The 22,838-nt window shown below is 43.5% G+C and overlaps 1 protein-coding gene across 1 annotated transcript in view; it reads right to left on the reverse strand.

Moving 5' to 3' along the window:
- Positions 1-22,838, reverse strand: part of CFAP221 (cilia and flagella associated protein 221) — an 84,808-nt gene that overhangs the window by 52,623 nt on the left and 9,347 nt on the right. The window contains exons 3-5 of the mRNA XM_007469137.1: positions 19,317-19,403; positions 19,058-19,156; positions 17,410-17,510 (exon numbers count right to left, since the gene is read on the reverse strand). Coding sequence (XP_007469199.1) covers positions 17,410-17,510; positions 19,058-19,156; positions 19,317-19,403 — 287 coding nt within the window. The remainder of the gene's footprint in view (positions 1-17,409; positions 17,511-19,057; positions 19,157-19,316; positions 19,404-22,838) is intronic.

The following is a 22,838-nucleotide window of genomic DNA, read 5'->3' on the forward strand; positions in this document are numbered from 1 at the left end:
ATTATGGCAGTTTAAAAACACATCTATTGGGACTTCCCTGGTGGTCCAGCAGTTAAGACTCTGTGCTCTCAATGCAGGGGGCCCGGGTTCAATCCCTGGTCAGGGAACTAGATCCTGCATGCCACAACTAAGAGCCCACACGTGGCAACTAAGACGCAGCACAGCCAAATAAATAAATAAATAAATAAATATAAAAAAACAAACAAACAACAACAAAAAAGTCTATGGACTCTTCAACATTTCTTCTATTGAGAGGTTTCCTTCCCTGGAATCTGGGCTCTCTGGCCACTCAGCTACTAGAATGCAGTGGAATGATGCCATATTGCTTTCTAAAGGCCACGTCTGGGAAAATGCTATCTCTCGCTCCTCCTGGATACTCACCTCGCTGCCATGCCCTCAGGAAGCCCAAGCAGCCTGTGGAGAGGCCCACGTGGAGAGAACTGAGGCTCCCGCCCTCCACCCAGCTGAGCCCAGAAAATGGCCAGCGTGTGAGTGGACCATCTCAGGAAGTGGATGTCTGAGCCCCCAGATAACTCTGCACAAAGCAAAGCAGCCTTCTCCATCAGGCCATGTTTAAATAGTAGATCCAGGAACAAAACAAACGACTGCTGTTACTCTAAGCGACTACTTGTAGGGTGTTTTGTTACACAGCAGTGAGGAAGAAACGGACACAAACAGCATTCTCTCTTTCTCATCTCATTTCTCCTTTAGTGAATGATTACCTTACCCCATTTCTGGTTGGAATAATAATTTGGCAATTTTTAAGTCTTTTTTCTCTTTTTGGTAGTAGCCCTTCATATGTCCTGGTCACACTGTGCTTGCCCCTCCACTAACCCTCTTAACAACCCTGTGAGGTGAGTACTATTACTGTGCCTATTTCATGGACAAATAAACTGACCTGTGGGGCCATCCAAGGACACACAGTTAATAAGAGATGAGGTGGAAATTAAAGCCAGGACCCCAGGACCCTGAACTGCGATACTATACCTCTCTTCTCGGTCTCTAATAGCAACCAAGAGCTAAGAACATCTCACTGTTAGCACTGCCGTCTTCTTCCCTATTGACTTTCTCTTCAAAACCGATCCCTCGATTTAAAACTCTATTGAGGATTGGTTCAAGATGGCGGAGTAGGACATACTCTCGCTCCCTCTTGCGAGAGCACCAGAATTACAACTAACTGCTGAACAGTCATTGACAGGAAGACACTGGAACTCACCAAAAAAGATACCCACATCCAAAGACAAAGTAGCCACAATGAGACGGTAGGAGGGGTGCAATCACAATAAAATCAAATCCCATTACTGCTGGGTGGGTGACTCACAAACTGGAGAACACATATACCACAGAAGTCCACCCACTGGAGTGAAGGTTCTGAGCCCCACGTCAGGCTTCCCAATCTGGGGTTGTGGCAACAGGAGGAGGAATTCCTAGAGAATCAGACTTTGAAGGCTAGCGGGATTTGATTGCACGACTTCGACAGGACTGGGGGAAACAGAGACTCCACTCTTGGAGGGCACACACAAAGTAGCGTGGGCATCGGGACCCAGGGGAAGGAGCAGTGATGGCAGGAGAGACTGAACCAGACCTACCTGCCAGTGTTGGAGGGTCTCCTGCAGAGGCAGGGGATGGCTGTGGCTCACCATGGGGACAAGGACACTGGCAGCAGTTCTGGGAAGTACTCCTTGGGGTGAGCCCTCCCAGAGTCTGCCACTAGCCCCACCAAAGAGCCCCTGTAGGCTACAGTGTTGGGTCGCCTCAGGCCAAACAACCAACAGGGAGGGAACCCAGCCCCACCCAACAGCAGACAAGCGGATTAAAGTTTTACTGAGCTCTGCCCACCAGAGCAACAGCCAGCTCTACCCACCACCAGTCCCTCCCATCAGGAAACTTGCACAAGCCTCTTAGATAGCCTCATCCACTAGAGGGCAGACAGCAGAAGCAAGAAGAACTACAATCCTGCAGCCTGTGGAGCAAAAACCACATTCACAGAAAGAAAGTCAAGATGAAAAGGCAGATGTACCAGATGAAGGAACAAGATAAAACCCCAGAAAAACAACTAAATGAAGTGGAGATAGGCAACCTTCCAGGAAAAGAATAAAGAATAATGATAGCGAAGAGGATCCAGGACCTCGGAAAAAGAATGGAGGCAAAGATCGAGAAGATGCAAGAAATGTTTAACAAAGACCTAGAAGAATTAAGGAACAAACAAACAGAGATGAACAATACAATAACTGAAATGAAAACTACACTAGAAGGAATCAATAGCAGAATAACTGAGGCAGAAGAACGGATAAGTGACCTGGAAGACAGAATGGTGGAATTCACTGCTGTGGAACAGAATAAAGAAAAAAGAATGAAAAGAAATGAAGACAGCCTAAGAGACCTCTGGGACAACATTAAATGCAACAACATTCACATTATAGGGGTCCCAGAAGGAGAAGAGAGAGAGAAAGGACATCAGAAAATATTTGAAGAGATTATAGTCAAAAACTTCCCTAACATGGGAAAGGAAATAGCCACCAAAGTTCAGGAAGCTCGGAGAGTCCCATACAGGATAAACCCAAGGAGAAACACAACAAGACACATAGTAATCAAATTGGAAAAAATTAAAGACAAAGAAAAATTATTGAAAGCAGCAAGGGAAAAACGACAAATAACCAAATAACATACAAGGGAACTCCCGTAAAGTTAACAGCTGATTTCTCAGCAGAAACTCTACAAGCCAGAAGGGAGTGGCGTGACATATTTAAAGTGATGAAAGGGAAGAACCTACAATCAAGATGACTCTACCTGGCAAGGATCTCATTCAGATTCTACGGAGAAATCAAAAGCTTTACAGACAAGCAAAAGCTAAGAGAATTCAGCATCACCAAACCAGCTCTACAACAAATGCTAAAGGACCTTCTCTAAGTGGGAAACACAAGAGAAGAAAAGGACCTACAAAAATAAACCCAAAACAATCAAGAAAATGGTAATAGGAACATACATATCAATAACTACCTTAAACGTGAATGGATTAAATGCTCCAACCAAAAGACACAGGCTCACTAAATGGATACAAAAAAAGACCCATATATATGCTGTCTACAAGGGACCCACTTCAGACCTAGGGACACACACAGACTGAAAGTGAGGGGATGGAAAAAGACATTCCATGCAAATGGAAATCAAAAGAAAGCTGGAGTAGCAATACTCGTATTAGATAAAATAGACTTCAAAATGAATAATGTTGCCAGAGACAAGGAAGGTCACTACATAATGATCAAGGGATCGATCTGAGAAGAAGATATAACAATTGTAAATATATATGCACCCAACACAGAAGCACCTCAATATATAAGGCAACTGCTAACAGCTATAAAAGAGGAAATCAACAGTAACACAATAATAGTGGGGGACTTTAATACCTTACTTACACCAATGGACAGACCATCCAAACAGAAAATTAAGAAGGAAACACAAGCTTTAAATGACACAATAGACCAGATAGATTTAATTGATATTCATAGGACATTCCATCCAAAAACAGCAGATTACACTTTCTTCTCAAGTGCGCATGAAACATTCTCCAGGATAGATCACATCTTGGGGCACAGATCAAGCCTCAGTAAATTTAAGAAAATTGAAATCATGTCAAGCAACTGTTCCGACCACAACGCTATGAGATTAGAAATCAATTACAGGCCCACAAACACATGAGGCTAAACAATACATTACTAAATAACCAAGAGATCACTGAAGAAATCAAAGAGGAAATGAAAAAATACATAGAGACAAATGACAATGAAAACACAACGATCCGAAACCTATGGGATACAGTGAAAGCAGTTCTAAGAGAGAAGTTTTTTTTTTTTTTTTTTTTTCGTGGCCTCTCCCGTTGCGGAGCACAGGCTCTGGACGTGCAGGCTCAGCGGCCATGGCTCACGGGCCCAGCTGCTCCGTGGCATGTGGGATCTTCCCAGACCGGGGCACGAACCCGTGTCCCCTGCATCGGCAGGTGGACACGCAACCACTGCGCCACCAGGGAAGCCTTAAGAGAGAAGTTTATAGCAACACAATCCTACCTCAAGAAAGAACAAACATCTCAAATAAACAACCTAACCTTACACCTAAAGGAACTAGAGAAGGAAGAACAAACAAAACCCAAAGTTAGTAGAAGGAAGGCAATCATAAAGATCAGAGCAGAAATAAATGAAATAGAAACAAAGAAGACAATAGGAAAGATCAATAAAACTAAGAGCTGGTTCTTTGAGAAGATATACAAAATTGATAAACAATTAGCCGGACTCATCAAGAAAAAGAGAGAGAGGACTCAAATCAATGAAACTAGAAATGAAAAAGGAGAAGTTACAATAGACACTGCATAAATACAAAGCATCGTAAGAGACTACTACAAGCAATGCTATGCCAATAAAATGGACACCTGGAAGAAATGGACAAATTCTTAGAAAGGTGTAACTTTCTGAGACTGAACCAGGAAGAAATAGAAAATATGTACAGACCAATCACAAGTAACGAAATTGAAACTGTGATTAAAAATCTTCGAACAAACAAAAGTCCAGGACAAGATGGCTTCACAGGCGAATTCTATCAAACATTTAGAGAAGAGCTAACACCCATCCTTCTCAAATTCTTCCAAAAAATTGCAGAGGAACGAACACTCCCATACTCATTCTATGAGGCCACCATCACACTGATCCCAAAACCAGACAAAGATACTACAAAAAAAATTACAAACCAATGTCACTGATGAATATAGATGCAAAAGTCCTCAACAAAATACTAGCAAACAGCATCCAACAACACATTAAAAGGATCATACACCATGTTCAAGTGGGATTTATCCCAGGGATGCAAGGATTCTTCAACATACACAAATCAATCAATGTGATACACCATATTAGCAAATTGAAGAGGAAAAACCATATGATCATCTCAATAGATGCAGAAAAAGCTTTTGGCAAAATTCAACACCCATTTATGATAAAAACTCTTCAGAAAGTGGGCATAGAGGGAACCTACCTCAACATAATAAAGGCCATATATGACAAACCCACAGTAAACATCATTCTCAATGTTGAAAAACTGAAAGCATTTCCTCTAAGATCAGGAATAAGACAAGGATGTCCACTCTCACCACTATTATTCAACATAGTTTTGGAAGTCCTAGCCACAGCAATCAGAGAAGAAAAAGAAATAAAAGGAATCCAAATTGGAAAAGAAGAAGTAAAGCTGTCACTTTTTCAGATGACATACTATACATAGAGAATCCTAAAATTGCCACCAGAAAACTACTAGAGCTAATCAATGAATTTGGTAAAGTTGCAGGATACAAAATTAATGCACAGAAATCTCTTGCATTACTATACACTAATGATGAAAAATCTGAAAGAGAAATTAAGGAAACACTCCCATTTACCATCACAACAAAAAGAATAAAATACCTAGGAATAAACCTACCTATGGAGACAAAAGATCTGTATGCAGAAAACTATAAGACACTGATGAAAGAAATTAAAGATGATACCAACAGATGGAGAGATATACCATGTTCTTGGATTGGAAGAATCAATATTGTGAAAATGACTATACTACCCAAAGCAATCTACAGATTCAATGCAATCCCTATCAAATTACCAATGGCATTTTTTACAGAACTAGAACAAAAAAATCTTAAATTTGTGTGGAGACACAATAGACCCCGAATAGCCAAAGCGATCTTGAGGGAAAAAATGGAGCTGGACGAATCAGACTCCCTGACTTCAGACTATACTACAAAGTGACAGTAATCAGGACAATATGGTACTGGCACAAAAACAGAAATATAGATCAATGGAACAGGATAGAAAGCCCAGAGATAAACCCATGCACCTATGGTCAACTAATCTATGACAAAGGAGGCAAGGATATACAACGGAGAAAAGACAGTCTCTTTAATAAGTGGTGCTGGGAAAACTGGACAGCTACATATAAAAGAATGAAATTAGAACACTCCCTAACACCATACACAAAAATAAACTCAAAATGGATTAGAGACCTAAATGTAAGACCGGACACTATAAAACTCTTAGAGGAAAACATAGGAAGAACACTCTTTGACATAAATCACAGCAAGATCTTTGTTTTTTTTGTTTTTTTGTTTTTTTGGTTTTTTTTGTTTTTTTGTTTTTTTTTGTGGTACGCGGGCCTCACTGTTGTGGCCTCTCCCGTTGCGGAGCACAGGCTCTGGACGCGCAGGCTCAGCGGCCATGGCTCACGGGCCCAGCCACTCCGCAGCATGTGGGATCTTCCCGGACCGGGGCACGAACCCGTGTCCCCTGCATCGGCAGGCAGACTCTCAACCACTGCGCCACCAGGGAAGCCCACAAGATCTTTTTTGATCCACCTCCTAGAGTAATGGAAATAAAAACAAAAACAACAAATAGGACCTAATGAAACAAAAGCTTTTTCAAAGCAAAGTACAAACAAGATGGAAAGACAACCCTCAGAATGGGAGAAAATATTTGCAAACGAATCAATGGACAAAGGATTAATCTCCAAAATATATAAACAGCTGTTGCAGCTCAATATTAAAAAAACAAACAACCCAATTAAAAAATGGGCAGAAGATCTAGACATTTCTTCCAAGAAGACATACAGATGGCCAAGAAGCACATGTAAAGCTGCCCAACATCACTAATTATTAGACATGCTATCAAAACTACAATGAGGTATCACCTCACACCAGTTAGAATGGGCATCATCAGAAAATCTACAAACAATAAATGCTAGAGAGGGTGTGAAGAAAAGGGAACCCTCTTGCACTGTTGGTAGGAATGTAAATGGATTCAGCCACTATGGAGAACAGTATAGAGGTTCCTTAAAAAACTAAAAATAGAATTACCATATGACCCAGCAATCCCACTACTAATCCACTACTAATCCACTTTCTCTGGGCATATACCCAGAGAAAACTATAATTCAAAAAGACACATGCACCCCAATGTTCACTGCAGCATTATTTACAATAGCCAGGTCATGGAAGCAACCTAAATGCCCATCGACAGAAGAATGGATAAAGAAGATGTGGTACATATATACAATATGTATATGATACATATATACAACATGTATACATATATACAATGGAATATTACTCAGCCATGAAAAGGAACAAAATTGAGTCATTTGTAGAGATGTGGATGGATCTAGAGACTGTCATACAGAGTGAAGTAAGTCAGAAAGAGAAAAACAAATATCATATATTAACGCATATATGTGGAATCTAGAAAAATGGTACAGATGAACCAGTTTGCAGGGCAGAAATTCAGACACAGATGTACAGAACAAACATATGGACACCAAGGGGGGACAGTGGCGGGGGGCAGGGCTGGTGGTGTGATGAATTGGGAGATTGGGATTGGCATATATACATTAATATGTAAAAAATGGATAACTAGTAAGAACCTGCTGTATAAAAATATAAATAGAATAAAATTCAAAACAAAAAACAAACAAAAAACCCTGATCCCTCTGTGCTTTATTTCTTGAGCTTTTTGAAAGACGTTTCCTTTAATTAGCCTATCAGCAACAAAGGCTTATAAAGTCCCAAGACCTTTTCTCAGATGTTACCCACCTCCCCTCAAGTCCTGGCATGCATGTAGAGAGAAAGGGGGAAATCTGGAGCCTGGCCAGTCATTTTCCTTTAAGCTTGAGATGTACATTGTTGTATTCAGAATATGACCAACAAAAACAGAAAGAAATCAGACATAATGATTAGTTGCTGGATAAGCCAGACCCCCAAACCCCCAAACGAATGGGCCACAATTTGAAGAGATACAGAGAGTGGAGAGTAAATTATGTTTCAAATTTCAAAGTATGCTCTTTTATCTCAGATGATTTATGTTCTTGTGAACTTTCATAGGCTGCTTACCTTGTTTTCAAAGACACAATTAACTTCACTGGGATTGGGGCCTGAAACCAGAAGCACAGTGGACCCATGATCCTTAATGATATAGTGAAATAAAGACAAGCACAAATTCACATAAAGAAACGTTCAGGGAACAGGCGTCTAATTATTCTTTTTCCCTTATAGAATTAAACGCCACACTCATTTCAGACTAGGCTTAGACCAGTGTTAGAGGCAAAGTCCAATAAAGAATCAAAGTGTCAGGGAGGTTGGATGTTTCTTCTCTTGCTGGCCTGGCCTTCAAGCTCCTTTCTTGCCCTTACTTCAATTCCTTCCCCAACCCTACTTAGTTCTTCCTACTGGTAAAACCTCACCCTCACACACACCCCAGTAGCTTAGGAAAAGGTGGAGTTCTGCTGAAATCACTAGGGAACAGTGGGAATTAAATGAGGTCCCCTTTGCATACTTGGTAAAGGAAGTTACAGTATTTCTCTGGGGGATGGAAGGTAACTGAATTCTGGAAAAGTTAGAGGTGACCAGATGACATGTTGTCTGCAGAGACAGTATGTACCCTATTCATACTGGTTAAACACCTTTTAGAAAAATGTGGTAAAATATACATAACATAAAATTTACCATTTTACCCATTTCTAAGGTACACTTTAGTGGAATTAGGTGCATTCACACTGTTATACAACCATCACCAAAAAGGCCTTGAAAAGGCTTGAAAAGCCTCCTGCAGATCGATTTCCTTTTTAGTTGAGAAAAATATAGCACTTATTGGGAGAAGATAAGAGGATACACTAAGAACTACTGACGGTCTTTTCCTCTTTTAGGAGACAAGGGAGAAGCAAGCCCACACTGAAGGTATTAAAAACACACTCGGCCGGGGCTTCCCTGGTGGCACAGTGGTTGAGAGTCCGCCTGCCGATGCAGGGAACATGGGTTCGTGCCCTGGTCCGGGAGGATCCCGCACGCCACGGGGCGGCTGGGCCCGTGAGCCATGGCCGCTGAGCTTGCGCGTCCGGAGCCTGTGCTCTGCGGCGGGAGATGCCACAACAGTGAGAGGCCCGCGTACCGCAAAAAACAAACCAACAAACAAACAAAACACACACACACACACACACACACACACACACACACACACACACACACACACTCGGCTGGAGATGAATGACCTGTCCTACCGGCCAGGTGCCTGGCTGCAGCTCCAAGTCCCTGCCGCTCACGCACCAGCAATTATAAGGACAAAAAAATCACTCGGCAGTGAAATAAGAAACGAATTTTTAAAGCAAAGCAGCGTATTTTCAAATACTTGTGGTTATGAAATTGCAGTCTGTAAGAATTTTGAGTGAGAAGACCCAACGCAGCCAAAAATAATAAATAAATAAAATTTTTTAAAAATTTGCACAAAATCGAAGGGAGAAAAGCAGAGTATTACAATTTTCAAGCTAGGCTCTAATAAGGTCAGTATTGCTTTCCCAAATTTCAGTTTTTCAGCCTTTTGATGGCTTTCTCCAGGAGTCAAAAGTCTGGGATTCAACATTTTGTGAAAAAAACTTGAAAAAAAACTCCTAATTTTTGGGGTCACTTTTAGGGTCGTATAGCCATCACGAAGCAGAGCCTGGATTGGAATCTAGACACTGCACTGCCTCGTCTCCTTTTTAGTTTCTTTATTGAGGGTCCTTGCAGGCCAGGCAGGTAACAGTGAGAGGAAAGGGATACGTGTGAGGTAACAGGGAGCGGTGGGGAGCCTAGCAGCCTGGCAAAGGTACTGCCCTCTGACGGGGCAGCTTCCAGTTCGTCCCTGAGGAACTGATTGTGGTCATGCAGGAATGTGTGCCTAGTACTGCTGGATCTTCCTCTTTTTTTTTCTTTTACCAAAGAGTGGAAATCTAAATTTTCATGAGCAATCTTCTGATTTCTAAATGTTGGCAACTAACTGAAATTTTTAAAATTTATTTTATTGGAGTCTAGTTGATTTACAATGTTGTGTTAACTTCTGCTGTAAGCAAAGTGACTCAGTTATACATATATATACATTCTTTTGCATACTCTTTTCCATGATGGTTTATCGCAGTAGATTGGATATAGTTCCCCGTGCCCTACAGTAGGACCTTATTGTTTACCCATTGTATACATAATAGTTTGCATCTGCTAATCCCAAACTCCCAGTCCCCCCCTCACCTCTCCCCTTTGGCAACCACAAGCCTGAAATGTTTACAAAAAATAAATCATGTGGGCCCCAACCATGTGGACCAAACGAAGCAGGTCAGCAGTTTAATGAAATCAGAGCCACAAATTCAGAACGGATGGATGGGTGGCAGGCTGAGGGATAAACTGTCTGCACCAGACAAGACAGGAGGATTGGTGGGATGCTCCCCACTCTCCCCAACAATCTAAAAATTCCTCAGAGACCTATCCTGGGCTTTACTCCCCACAGGGAGCTACAAAGGGAAAGACTGAGGTTGAGGGGATGAGATGGGCGAAGGAGCCAGAGGTACAGCTGCCAGCAGCCAGGTGCCCACCTCGTAAGACACAGTGACAGGTTGGTGGTGCTGCTGGAGGGCGTGCTGGTCCTCTGGGTGGGTGGGGTGGGGGCGACAGTGGGTGAGGTTGGGCACAGAAGCTGCCGAGCAGCTGGGACAAGCGCAGAGACGCAGCACCTGCAGGTGTGTCGTTCCTGGTCCCGCAGCCGGGCCTCACCAGCAGCCCCTGAAGAAGTAATGGAGCAGAGCGGGGGTATTCGTGTGCACGTGGGACTGGGGGCTGCGGGCCTGAGGCAGAGAAGCAGCAGGAGCCAGACTGCAGTGCAGCCTCGAGGGCGAGGGCTGATGGGCTCCCAGGTGAGTGGCATGCTTGGGACCTTGGGACCACAGTGAGACTGGAGGTCACAGACGAGGCATCGCCGCTTCTTATGCACCCAGCAGTGGCTGCAGCCAACCCGCCCTTGTGGAAGGAGTGTTTTCTCACGGATAATATTTAGCATCTGCCCTTCAAACCAGATGTGTGTCTGCTCTGTGTTATATAACTTCTGGTTCCTGTAATCAAAATGCCTAGTCCAACGTTTTTTTCCTCCAATTAATCACATCCTGGGACCTAATGTATAAATCCAGTATTGCATGTCTTGTGCATAACTGTCCTAAAGAATCTTATTTTATGTACTGTATGTATCAGAATAGTGTACATTGCCATGTAATGTAAAAAAGAAAAATCTACATAAATAACGCAGCAACTACCCAAGTGTTATACCAGCTAAAACAATAAATAACCTTTGAACAGTGCGTGGTCACATTCAAACGCCTCTCTGCCCCAGGGAGGGAAGGCAGCCCAGAGATGGACCGCCACGTAGTCACCCCACACTCTCCATCATGACACCGTCCACTGGGAGACCATCCCCTCTGCCAGGCAGCAGCTCACATCAGCTCAACCTCGCACAAATCCACATCATCACTCCAGAGAAGGACAATTCCAGAGTCCGATGAAGCCAGACGGAGGGTGGACAGGCGGGTGTGTGAATCGAGGGCCTGTCCGCCTGCTGTGGATTTGTGGTGATGCTGCGTGCCCTCCCCTTGGCCAGCTGGTGGACCCATCACCTGGCTCTGGGAGGGCTGGTGCTGAGGACTCTCCCCTTGACCTTCTCCAGAGAAGTGCCCTTGGCTGAGAGGCTGGGCACGCCCATCCCTGTCCTGCACTCCTTTATGGGTTATGCCTTAGTAAGTCAGGTGCAATGAATCCTTGCTTCTGCTTCTAAGGAACCTAAGGCCCCACTACTACATTTAAATACTTGCAATCAATGCCTGCTTTTGAGGTGTCCCAGGCCCCTCTCCACAGCAGTGCTAAGTACCTGATGTGTTTATTTAATAGAGTTGTTATACTATATATAGAAATTGCTACAGTATCAAGTAGAACATAAGATTATACTTCAAAGCCCCCTTCTGAAACTCACTGATAACTGAGGTGGGTAAAGAGTATAAATAAATCCAAATTTTAAAATAAACAATATGTCAGCAATATTTATAATTAATTAAAAACACTGTTTCAGATGTAGACAACAAACGTATGGACACCAAGGGGGGAAAGTGGGCGGGGGGTGGTGGTGGAACAAACTGGGAGATTGGGATGGACATATATACACTAACATGTATAAAACAGATAACTAATAAGAACCCGCTGTATAATAAATAAATAAATAAATAAATAAATAAATAAATAAATAAAAACACTGTTTCAATTCACAGTCTCTACTATTCAATGCCTGGCTTTCACATAGCTTTCAGATACAATCCATTAGCTCAAAGACACCAGTGAAATGATTATACTTCTGATGATCGTTGTAGTATTTTTACCTCTTATAAGCAAATTTTAAAGAAAGGTACAAATCAGTTGTACTATAGTCACATAAGCCCACACAAATATGACGTGAATGTAAGCTTTGAAAAGTCAAACTCTTAAAAGTCTGACAGTCAAATGCAATATAATATGCCCCAAATTTCAAAGAGAAGTGGTTTCTTTTTAAAAAATATTTATTTATTTATTTGGCTGCACTGGTCTTAGCTGCGGCATGTGGACTCAGCTGCGGCATGCATGAGGGATCTAGTTCCCTGACCAGGGATCAGGCCCCTCATTGGGAGCACCGAGCCTTAGCCGCTGGACCACCAGGGAAGTCCCCAGAGTGCAGTTTCTACAAGGTACACACGACCGTGCATTTCTCTGCTTCCCTTGTTCAGTGGTGGCCTCAGTGAAATCCACGTCTGCCAGCAAAACCTCTGAGGCCCTTCTCGCTCAGCCCTTTCCCTGCCACAGCGCTGATAACCCAGGTCCAGGCTCACGAACGCCCCAGAGCAGTCCATAGGCGCCATGCCCTCCACACTTCTGCCTGTGCCCAAGCCTCCACACTGCCTGAAACACCCTTCTTCCCTCCTGCTCCCTTCTGCTGCCTGATGTCTATTCGCGCTTCAAAAGCTCAGGGCAGGCGCACTCTCCTCTAGGAAGTCTTGTCTGAGCTCCGCCGTCCCACCTGCCCCCAACTCACCTCACACTGAGCTGGGTTACGTGTCCTTCCTCAGAACACACTGAATTAGAAATTAGAATCGTCCAGTTAACAAACAGCTCAAACAACTCAACAACAAAAAAGCAAACACCCTAATCGAAAAATGGGCAGAAGACCCAAATAGACATTTCTCCAAAGAAGACATACAGGGCTTCCCTGGGGGCACAGTGGTTAAGAATCTGCCTGCCAATGCAGGGGACATGGGTTCGAGCCCTGGTCTGGGAAGATCCCACATGCTGCAGAGCAACTAATCCCACGAGCCACAACTACTGAGCCCACGTGCCACAACTACCAAAGCCCGCGTGCCTAAAGACCATGCTCCACAACAAGAGAAGCCACTGTAATGAGAAGCCCGCGCACCGCAATGATGAGTAGCCCCCACTCGCCGCAACTAGAGAAAGCCCGCGTGCAGCAATGAAGACCCAAAGCAGCCAAAAATAAATAAATAAATTTATTTTTTTAAAAAAGAGGACATACAGATAGCCAGGAGGCATGTGAAAAGATGCTCATCATCACTACTTATTAGAGAAATGCAGATCAAAACTACAACGAGGTACCAAGTCACACCGGTCAGAATGGCCATCATGAAAAAGTCTACAAACAATAAATGCTGGAGAGGGTGTGGAGAAACAGGAAACCCCCTACACTGTTGGTGGGAATGTAAATTGGTGCAGCCACTATGGAGAACAGTATGGAGGCTCCTTAAAAAACTAAAAATAGGGCTTCCCTGGTGGCGCAGTGGTTGAGAGTCTGCCTGCCGATGCAGGGGACACAGGTTCGTGCCCTGGTCCGGGAAGATCCCACATGCTGTGGAGCAGCTGGGCCCGTGAGCTATGGCCACTGAGCCTGTGCGTCCGGAGCCTGTGCTCTGAAACAGGAGAGGCCACAACAGTGAGAGGCCCGCGTACCAGTAAAAAAAAAAAAAAAAAAAAAAAAAACAACTAAAAATAGAGCTGCCATATGCTCCAGCAATCTCACTCCTGGGCATATATCCAGACAAGACTGTAATTCAAAAAGATACATGCACCCCTATGTTCATAGCAGCACTATTTACAATAGACAAGACATGGAAGCAACATAAGTGCCCATCGACAGAGGAATGGATAAGAATATGTAGTACATATACAATGGAATACTACTCAGCCATAAAAAATAATGAAATAATGCTATTTGCAGCAACACGGATGGACCTAGAGATCCTCATACTAAGTGAAGTAAGTCAGAAAAAGAAAGACAAATACCATATGATATCGCTTATACGTGGAATCTAAAATATGACACAAGTGAGGAGCAGGGTGTGGGGGGAAAGGAGTGAGAGTTTGGGGTCAGCAGGTGCAAACTAGAGGATGGATAACAACAAGGTCCTACTGCAGAGCACAGGGAACTCTACTCAATATCCTGTGATAAACCATAATGGAAAAGACTATGAAAAAGAATGTGGGTATAGGGAGCTTCCCTGGTGGTCCAGTGGTTAAGACTCCACACTTCCACTGCAGGGGGCACAGGTTTGATCCCTGGTTGGGGAACTACGATCCCGCATATCATGTGGTGCGGCCAGAAAAAAAAAAAAAGAATGTGTGTGTGTGTGTGTGTGTGTGTATGAATCACTTTGCTATACAGCAGTAATTAACACAGCATTGTAAATCAACTATACTTCAATAAAATAAAAATAAAGAATTGTCTATTTAATCATGAGATGAGGGTTTAATCACCTCTACATCCTTAGTACCTACCATTGTGCCTGGCACATAGTAGGCATTCAATAAAGGTTTGTTAAATGAATGAATGAATGAATGTTGAATAAAGAACCTACCCAAATAATACCTTCAACCCCCAAGGTGGCCTAGGATTAATAGAGGACATTTCAGGTGAAAACCCTTTCAAATAGTCACCACCACCACCACCCCCGACACCGGGCTGCTACCAGACATTGTGGATGGAATGCAGTGCTGGGCAGTTTGCATAGTTAAAAGTTGGGGAAAAGCCATTATGCCAAGTGCATCAAGTCTTGGGAAGGCGCTGCTGCCAGAATGCTTGGAGAAACAAAGTAGCATGCTTATCTTCTGAAAGATTTTTTAAAATATCACAGTGTTACACACAGTAACTCAGCTTCATAAACTGTTTAGCTGAAGTTTTCATTCTGATTACAAATGAAGGGCATGATGTATAAAACAGCTTGGGAGAAGCCTCCAGGGAAGTGGGCAGATATATCTGTTAAGAAGGTCCAAGAGGGAGGGGATGTATGTATACGTATGGCTGAATCACTTTGTTGTAGGGCAGAAACTAATACAACATTGTAAAGCAATTATACCCCACTAAAAAAAGAAGAAGAACCAAGGCTGATGTCTGCATCATTTCCTCCTGCCTATGGACCAGTGCTCTCAACCTCGACAGCCTTGCTTACGGTCCAGACAAGCAGTGATTTGTGGAGGGAAAGAAAGAAAAAGAGGGAGAGAGAGAGAGGAAGGGAGGGAGGGAGGAAGACAGATGAACTAGGAAGTTAGTTGTTTCCTGCCACTTCAATTTTGGTTAAAAATTGCTTATTCACCCATTTAAAGGAAATAGCTATGTTTGGCCTCAAAGTACATAGAGTGAGTGGGTCCTGCCAGGAGGGATTCACCTCTATTAGCCCCTTTTGTATGTATAATTTATTGACAATTCTTTTTTTAGAGAATTTTTATTTTATTTTATTTTAATTTTAGTTTTTGGCCACGCCGTGCAGGGATCTTAGTTCCCTGACCAGGGATAGAACCCACATCTCCTGCATTTGAAGTGGAGTCTTAACCACGGGACCACCAAGGAAGTCCCTTATTGACAATTCTTAAAGAGCTGATTTTAAAAAAATAAGTAAAGAGAGATGATGCATCAGAAGCTCATGTGAAGCCACTGGGCAGGGGATGGGATCTCACGTCAGCTGAACCAACGCGATTGTTCAGATCTAGATGGTGAGTTTCATTCAAGGGCTCTGAAGCTCATACACCTTGGTCCCCCGCCAGCACCAAAAAGCTTCAGTTGCCCCCTCTCTACCTCTACTACCCAGTCACTAGCAACTTGTATCCCCTGCTCAGAGCTGCCTGCAGGCACCTGAACTTGCTTTCACCCCCAAACACAGGCTGAAGCCCACAGTCTTTGCTCACTGTCTGGGCCTAGACCACAAGGCATCTAGTATCTACCAGCTACTGGGTGGCTTCATCACCTGCAAGACGTAGTCCACACTCTTTGCCACCACTGTGCTTTTGTACGTGCTGTTTCCCTGCCTGGACTGCCACCCTCACAGCCCACCCCGTGGTGGCTAACCAGATAGGATAACCGGACGTCCCCTGTTTAGGCATGAGGAGTTTCCCCATCCCTCTTGCACGAGACCCTGTGTGTGCCCTGATTACAACGCTTGGCATGTGGTGTAATTAATCAGTGACGTGGTTCTGTCCCCGTCAGACTTTAAGACCTTCAGAATGAGAACTTTTGTCTATTCATCTTTTTACCACAGGTGATATTCAAAATATCACCCAAACAGGACTTCACGGGCAGTGCGCCACTAGCGTGGATACAAAGCTGGAGGCAGGTCCTGCAGGTCCATTCCCCCCCCTCCGCCAGATGGCTAGGTATTAACAACTTAGTTACAGAATCATTGGAGGTGAGGGGAGGCAGGAGAGGGGCCAAGCAGATGGCAGGGAGGGATCGGGGGCTCAGGACAGTATATATTTCCCAACAAGTATAGAAATATTTCAGCGTTTAACAAGATTTTAATAACTGGCATGGCCATTGTATCTCGGTATCTAACAGCTCAGTAGTCACCTTCTTTATGTCCCTAGGGACAGACAGCACTGTGCCTGGTAGTAGGTATTTAGTGAATATTTACTGCTGAAACAAGACACACCTTGAAGTACAACTAGAGTCATCGACTATATTCCCATGAGATTTGGCTTCCATAGTGACTGTCCAGGGTCTTGGCCTTCCCTGCGACCATTCCGTCCAAAAACAGATGCTGGTTAATGTACAGGCATGAGATGCTTCCCTGGGACTCTGACACCAATACTCCCAACCCTGCAGGCCCTCCAACTACCGCTGTTGCCAACAGTATTTGGACCTTCTGGCAGCTACCCTGCCCTGTGAAGGGGAGCCTGTGGAGAAAGAAGCCTGCACAGGGCAGCAAAACCAAGATCCGGGGAGGATCAGGTCCCAGCAACCCCTGTTAAACCCCTAGACCCAGCCATGCCTGAAGGTGCGTGCCATCTTGCACCTTTCAGGCTGATGACCCAATAAATTCCTTTCTTGCTTAACGATATTTTGACTCAGTTGGGTTTGTTTGTTGGTTGTTTGCTTTGCCTTTGCAACTACAAGTCCAGTCTAACTCAGCTAGAAGGAAAACTTTCCATTAGGAAAAACAGAAAACTAAGTTTTTATCTATGTGAGTCTCTCTTAACTGTCACATCCCATGACAGTTTGGTAATTCATTTTGATAACTTACCTTTCACCAAGTAGAACATTTGATAGATTTATAAATGAGGGAAAGTCCAGTCTATTCATGACAGGATAGGCGTGGATGGGGACAAGCAAAGTCTCATCTCCCTAAAATTAATGGGAAGAAAGTCAAGTTTACCATGCTTAAGACTATAATTTTCTTTTTTTCTTTTTCTTTGTTTTTGGCTGGGCCTTGCAACATGTGGGAACTTAGTTGCCTGACCAGGGTTTGAACCCACGCCCCCTGCTTTGGAACAACTGGACTGCCAGGGAAGTCCCAAGACTATAATTTTCAAAGATGAATTTGTAGATCCTTTATTTCTTATCTTGTTTTCTATCATTAAAAAATACTTCCAGAAAAAAAGGGAAAACATTTCCTTAAAAAAAAAACAAAACTGAGTGCTTAAATATAACAGTTGAAATATTGAGTTTTCTTAGCTATAAACAAAGTATAGAAAATTTTTAGTGTATTTCACTGAAATGATATTCAATATTATTCAGGAAAGCTAATGATGCCTTCATGTAGAGATGAAAACAGTCATCTGTTTCGATTTCAGAAAGTTATAGGGAAACACAATCGTGAGCGGCCTGAGATAAACAGAAACCAGCACAGAATCAGCTGATCCAGACAGTAAGCACTGGACCAGCCAGAGGCACAGAGGCCTGCTTTTAGACCTGCACAGTGCATGACCTTGAGTAAGACCTCTGACCTCTCCACAGCTCGTTTCTTCCTTTGCTTTCAAGTGGGGATAAGGCCACCTTTCTTTAAAGGTATTTTTAAGAATTAAAGCAGACACTGGCCTTAAAAAGTTTAAGGCACCACATAAATACAAGGTGCTAATAGCATTGCTATGATGTAGCAGGACACCTGCCCTGGTGCTCTACGCAATGCCTGTCCTAAGGATTTTTGTTCTTGGTACAGAATATTCCTCCTGAAAGCACTATTCTGGTTTCATTTTTAGTTTTTTTTTCCCCCCTCTTTTTAAAAACTGAGACTCGTCTGTTACTAAAGCACACTCTTCCACTTTAATTTTGAAAAGGTAAATTTCCTTAACCTTAAGGCTTCTCAACTTCTAAGGGCTGGGCGTGGAACCCAGAGCAGAGGGGTGTGGAGGTGCCAGTTCTAAGGGAAGGACTGACAGCACGTGGGGCTGCAGACTGGAGGCCGGGGATGAATTAGGTGACCTGGGAAAGGCCGGCGAGAACTCCTACAGCACAGCCTCTGGGGTCGGACCACACAAGTAGCCTCCCTGCAGACCCCCAGGGCTGCCTTGGAGGACATTTGCTGCTGGTGCCCAGTGACAACGCGGGGTTGTTGCTGGTCTCACCTAGCTCTTAGAGGAGGATGTTTAAGTTATTTGACAAGCCTTCCTCAACTCCCAGCACCACAAGATAAATGAGATTTTTAGGCCAGGGCAGGTGGGAACCTGCAGCAAGCAGTGTCTCTGGCTCTGCCCCAGTTCTCGGCAGCCTGGAGCTTCCCCAGCTGGGACCCACCTCACTGGACCAGGACCCTCAAGCTACTCAGACCGGCTGCCCAAGGCATCAGGCTGAGAAACTTCATACTTGTCATTCCGTCTCTCTTCTTCCCTTGAAGATGTAAGGTTTGATGCCACCCCCAAGCCCCAAAAAACCCCTGATATTAAGGGACATACCTTACAGTGAATGCGGATGCAATCATAGTAGTATTGCCACTCATCTGGAGTAAATGTAACGGTGACCGTGAGGGACAAGCCAGGGATAAGGCGGTGCTCCTAGAAGACAAGGGGGTTCCTGTCCGGACGAGCCCCAGCACCCACGGGAGCAGGACCATGGGGACAACACGCTACATGCCGCCCTGGGCAGACCTGCGGCACGGAAAGCCACACCCGGCAATGAACTCCTTGGGAGAATACGCCCCCCAGGGACACTTACCTTTTTCACATACTTGATCTGAAAGTGTTTGGTTTGGGGGGGTAAAATATGAACGTGTAAATCTTCATTGCAAATATTGACCACGTGCTGGAGAGAAAAAGAAGCATTCACATGAATACACTGCTTTATCTACCTGCACATGCACCTACTCATTTATCTTTATCTCATCTTGTTCCTAAAGGGATGTGAGGAGATACGGTGCACTTTTATTATTTTTAAAATTTTTATTCTATATTGATATATAGTTGATTTACAATGTTGCCTTAATTTCAGGTGTACAGCAAAGTGATTCAGTTATACATATATATATATCTATTCTTTTTCAGATTCCTTTGCCATTTAGGTCATTATAGAATATTGAGTACAGTTCCCTGTGCTATACGGTAGATCCTTGTTTATTTTATCTATAGGGGTGTGTATATGTTAATCCCAAACTCCTAATTTATTTCTCCCCCCAAGCTTTCCCCTTGGTAACCATAAGGGTTTTTTTTTATGATTTTTTTTTGGCTGCATTGGGTCTTCGTTGCTGCGCGGGCTTTCTCTAGTTGCAGCCAGCGGGGGCTACTCTTCATTGGTGCGCAGGCTTCTCATTGTGGTGGCTTCTCTTGTTGTGGAGCATGGGCTCTAGGCGCGTGGGCTTCAGCAGTTGTGGCGCACGGGCTCAGCTGCTCCACGGCATGTGGGGTCTTCCTGGACCAGGAATCGAACCTGTGTCCCCTGCAATGGCAGGCAGATTCTTAACCACTGCACCACCCGGGAAGTCCCCATAAGTTTGTTTTCTATGTCTCTGAGTCTATTTCTGTTTTGTACATAAATAAGTTCATTTGTATCATTTTTTAAGATTCCACATATAAGTGATATCATACGGTATTTGTCTTCCTCTGTCTGACTTACTTCACTAAGTATGATAATCTCTAAGTCCAACCATGTTGCTGCAAATGGCATTATTTCATTATTACTCTAGGAGGTGGATCCAAAAAGATCTTGCTGCGATTTATGTCAGAGAATGTTCTGCCTATGTTTTCCTCTAAGAGTTTATAGTGTCTGGCCTTACATTTAGCTCTCTAATCCATTTTGAGTTTATTTTTCTGTATGGTGTTATGGAGTGTTCTAATTTCATTCTTTTACATGTAGCTGTCCAGTTTTCCCAGCACCACTTATCCAAGAGGCTGTCATTTCTCCATTATATATCCTTGACTCCTTTATCAAAAATAAGGTGACAACATGTGTGTGGGTTTATCTCTGAGTTTTCTATCCCATCCCATTGATTTGTGTGTCTGTTTTTGTGCCAGTCCCATACTGTTTTGATTACTGTGGCTTTCTAGTATAGTCTGAAGTCAGGGAGCCTGACTCCTCTCACTCCATTTTTTCTTTCTCAAGATTGCTTTGGCTTCAGTGCACGTTTAAACGCTTTAAGAGATTCAAAATCTATCATACACCACTTAACGAATAATAAAACAAACACAACACCACTTAAAGAATACTGAAATATGCCCATGTGTCTCTGCCCAACCTAAGACTTTTCCAGAGCTACAGCCCCACGTACCCCCGGCATGGCCTTGAACACTCCCCTCCTCCTGCCCTGACTGGTTACCTATGCACCATTTTGTTGAACTCAACTTAGTCCTGTGGTTCAGCCGAGCTAAGAAGCCAGCCACCCACCCACTCCCAGTTTCTCTAATTACATGCCACTTGTCCTGGGGACCTGGTGACACTAAGGCAGTCAAAAAATCAGGAAAAGAAGTGTGGAGAGGACAGCCTCCAATCCATTGCTAGGACTGATAAAAAAGAACACAAAGTCAGGAGTTCTCTGATGGGGTCGGGAGGAGGCCCCCGTTCAAGGCAGGACAACCTGCTGGGTAAGTTAACCAGGTCTCTGAGTAGAGGGATTTTTCCTTCCTCTACATGAAAGGAGAGCAAGGACCTTGGGTTCTGGGATCTGGCCTTCACCTGGGCCAGAGGACAGCTAAGAGGCCCTTGGTCTCCAAAGTCCAGGCCAGAGGCTGAGCCTGTCACACGGCCACTGCCCAAGGCCTCGAGTTCACTGAGGCCCTAAGTCAGACTTAAGACACAATCTCTTGATGAGATTATACCAATGCTTGCATTTGTTAAAAGTTCTCATTTGTCACCTGTGAATATATTTTTTTGAATTTTTTCTAATTTTATTTTTTTATACAGCATGTTCTTATTAGTTATCTGTTCACCTTGAATATTCTTAAAGGATCACAATTTTTGTGACCCTGTTTTGGCATATCTTTTTTTTTTTTTTTTTAACATCTTTATTGGGGTATAATTGCTTTACAATGGTGTGTTTGTTTGGCATATCTTTTAAAAATTTTTTAAATTTAACTATAGTTTTTTTACAATACTGTGTTAGTTTAAGTGTCAAATTCAAGCTTCAGATTCTTTTCCATTATAGGTTATTACAAAATAGTTCCCTATGCTATACAGTAAAAGCCTGTTATTTATCTATTTTATATATAGTAGTATGTATCTGTTAATCCCAAACTCCTAATTTATCCCTCCCCCACCCCCTTTCCCCTCTGGTAACCATAAGTTTGTTTTCTTTGTCTATGAGGCTGTTTTTGTTCTGTAAATAAGTTGATTTGTATTACTTTTTTAGATTCCACATATAAGTGATAGAATATCTGTCTTTCTCTGCCTTACTTCACTTAGTATGATAATCTCTAGGTCCATCCATGTTGCTACAAACCTAAATGTCCATCAACAGATGAATGGATAAAGAAGATGTGGTACACACATATAATGGAATATTACTCAGCTATAAAAAAGAAGGAAGTATTGACGTTTGCAGCAACATGGCATATCTCTTTATTTTTTTAATTTTATTTTTAAAGTTACTTTTTTTTTAAATTTATTTTTGGCTGCATTGGGTCTTCATTGCTGTGCGTGGGCTTTCTCTAGTTGCGGTGAGCGGGGGCTACTCTTTGTTGTGGTGCGCGGGCTTCTCATTGCAGTGGCTTCTCTTGTTGCAGAGCACGGGCTCTAGGCATGTGGGCTTCAGTAATTGCAACATGCAGGCTCAGTAGTTGTGGCTCGTGGGCTCTAGAGCACAGGCTCATTAGTTGTGGTGCACGGGCTTCATTGCTCCGTGGCATGTGGGATCTTCCCGGACCAGGGACTGAACCCGTGTCCCCTGAATTGGCAGGCAGATTCTTAACCACTGTGCCACCAGGGAAGTCTGGCATATCTCTTTAATATGTGAGAAGCCTGAAAAAATAAAAGTTGCCCAGGCCTCTCTAGACCTCCAGGGGTTCTGCATGGGGGAATCTTGGTGAGGTGTGGGCTCCTGGGTCTCCTACCCAGGAGAATGGCCCTTCTAGGAGACACTGGTATGCTGGGGCCCAGGATGCCTGGAACCTAGGGCTCTCCCCGTCTCAGAGCTCAGGATGTCTCAGTACCCAAACTGCATTCCCTATCTATCTTTCTTTTTACACTTTGTCAGCAGGTCAGTGTGATTTCTTTTTAAAAAGTAATATGCTTTCAGGGCTAAAATGGCAT

Source organism: Lipotes vexillifer, unplaced genomic scaffold (assembly GCF_000442215.2).
Source record: "Lipotes vexillifer unplaced genomic scaffold, Lipotes_vexillifer_v1.1 scaffold1466, whole genome shotgun sequence".
Classification (NCBI taxonomy): domain Eukaryota; kingdom Metazoa; phylum Chordata; class Mammalia; order Artiodactyla; family Lipotidae; genus Lipotes; species Lipotes vexillifer.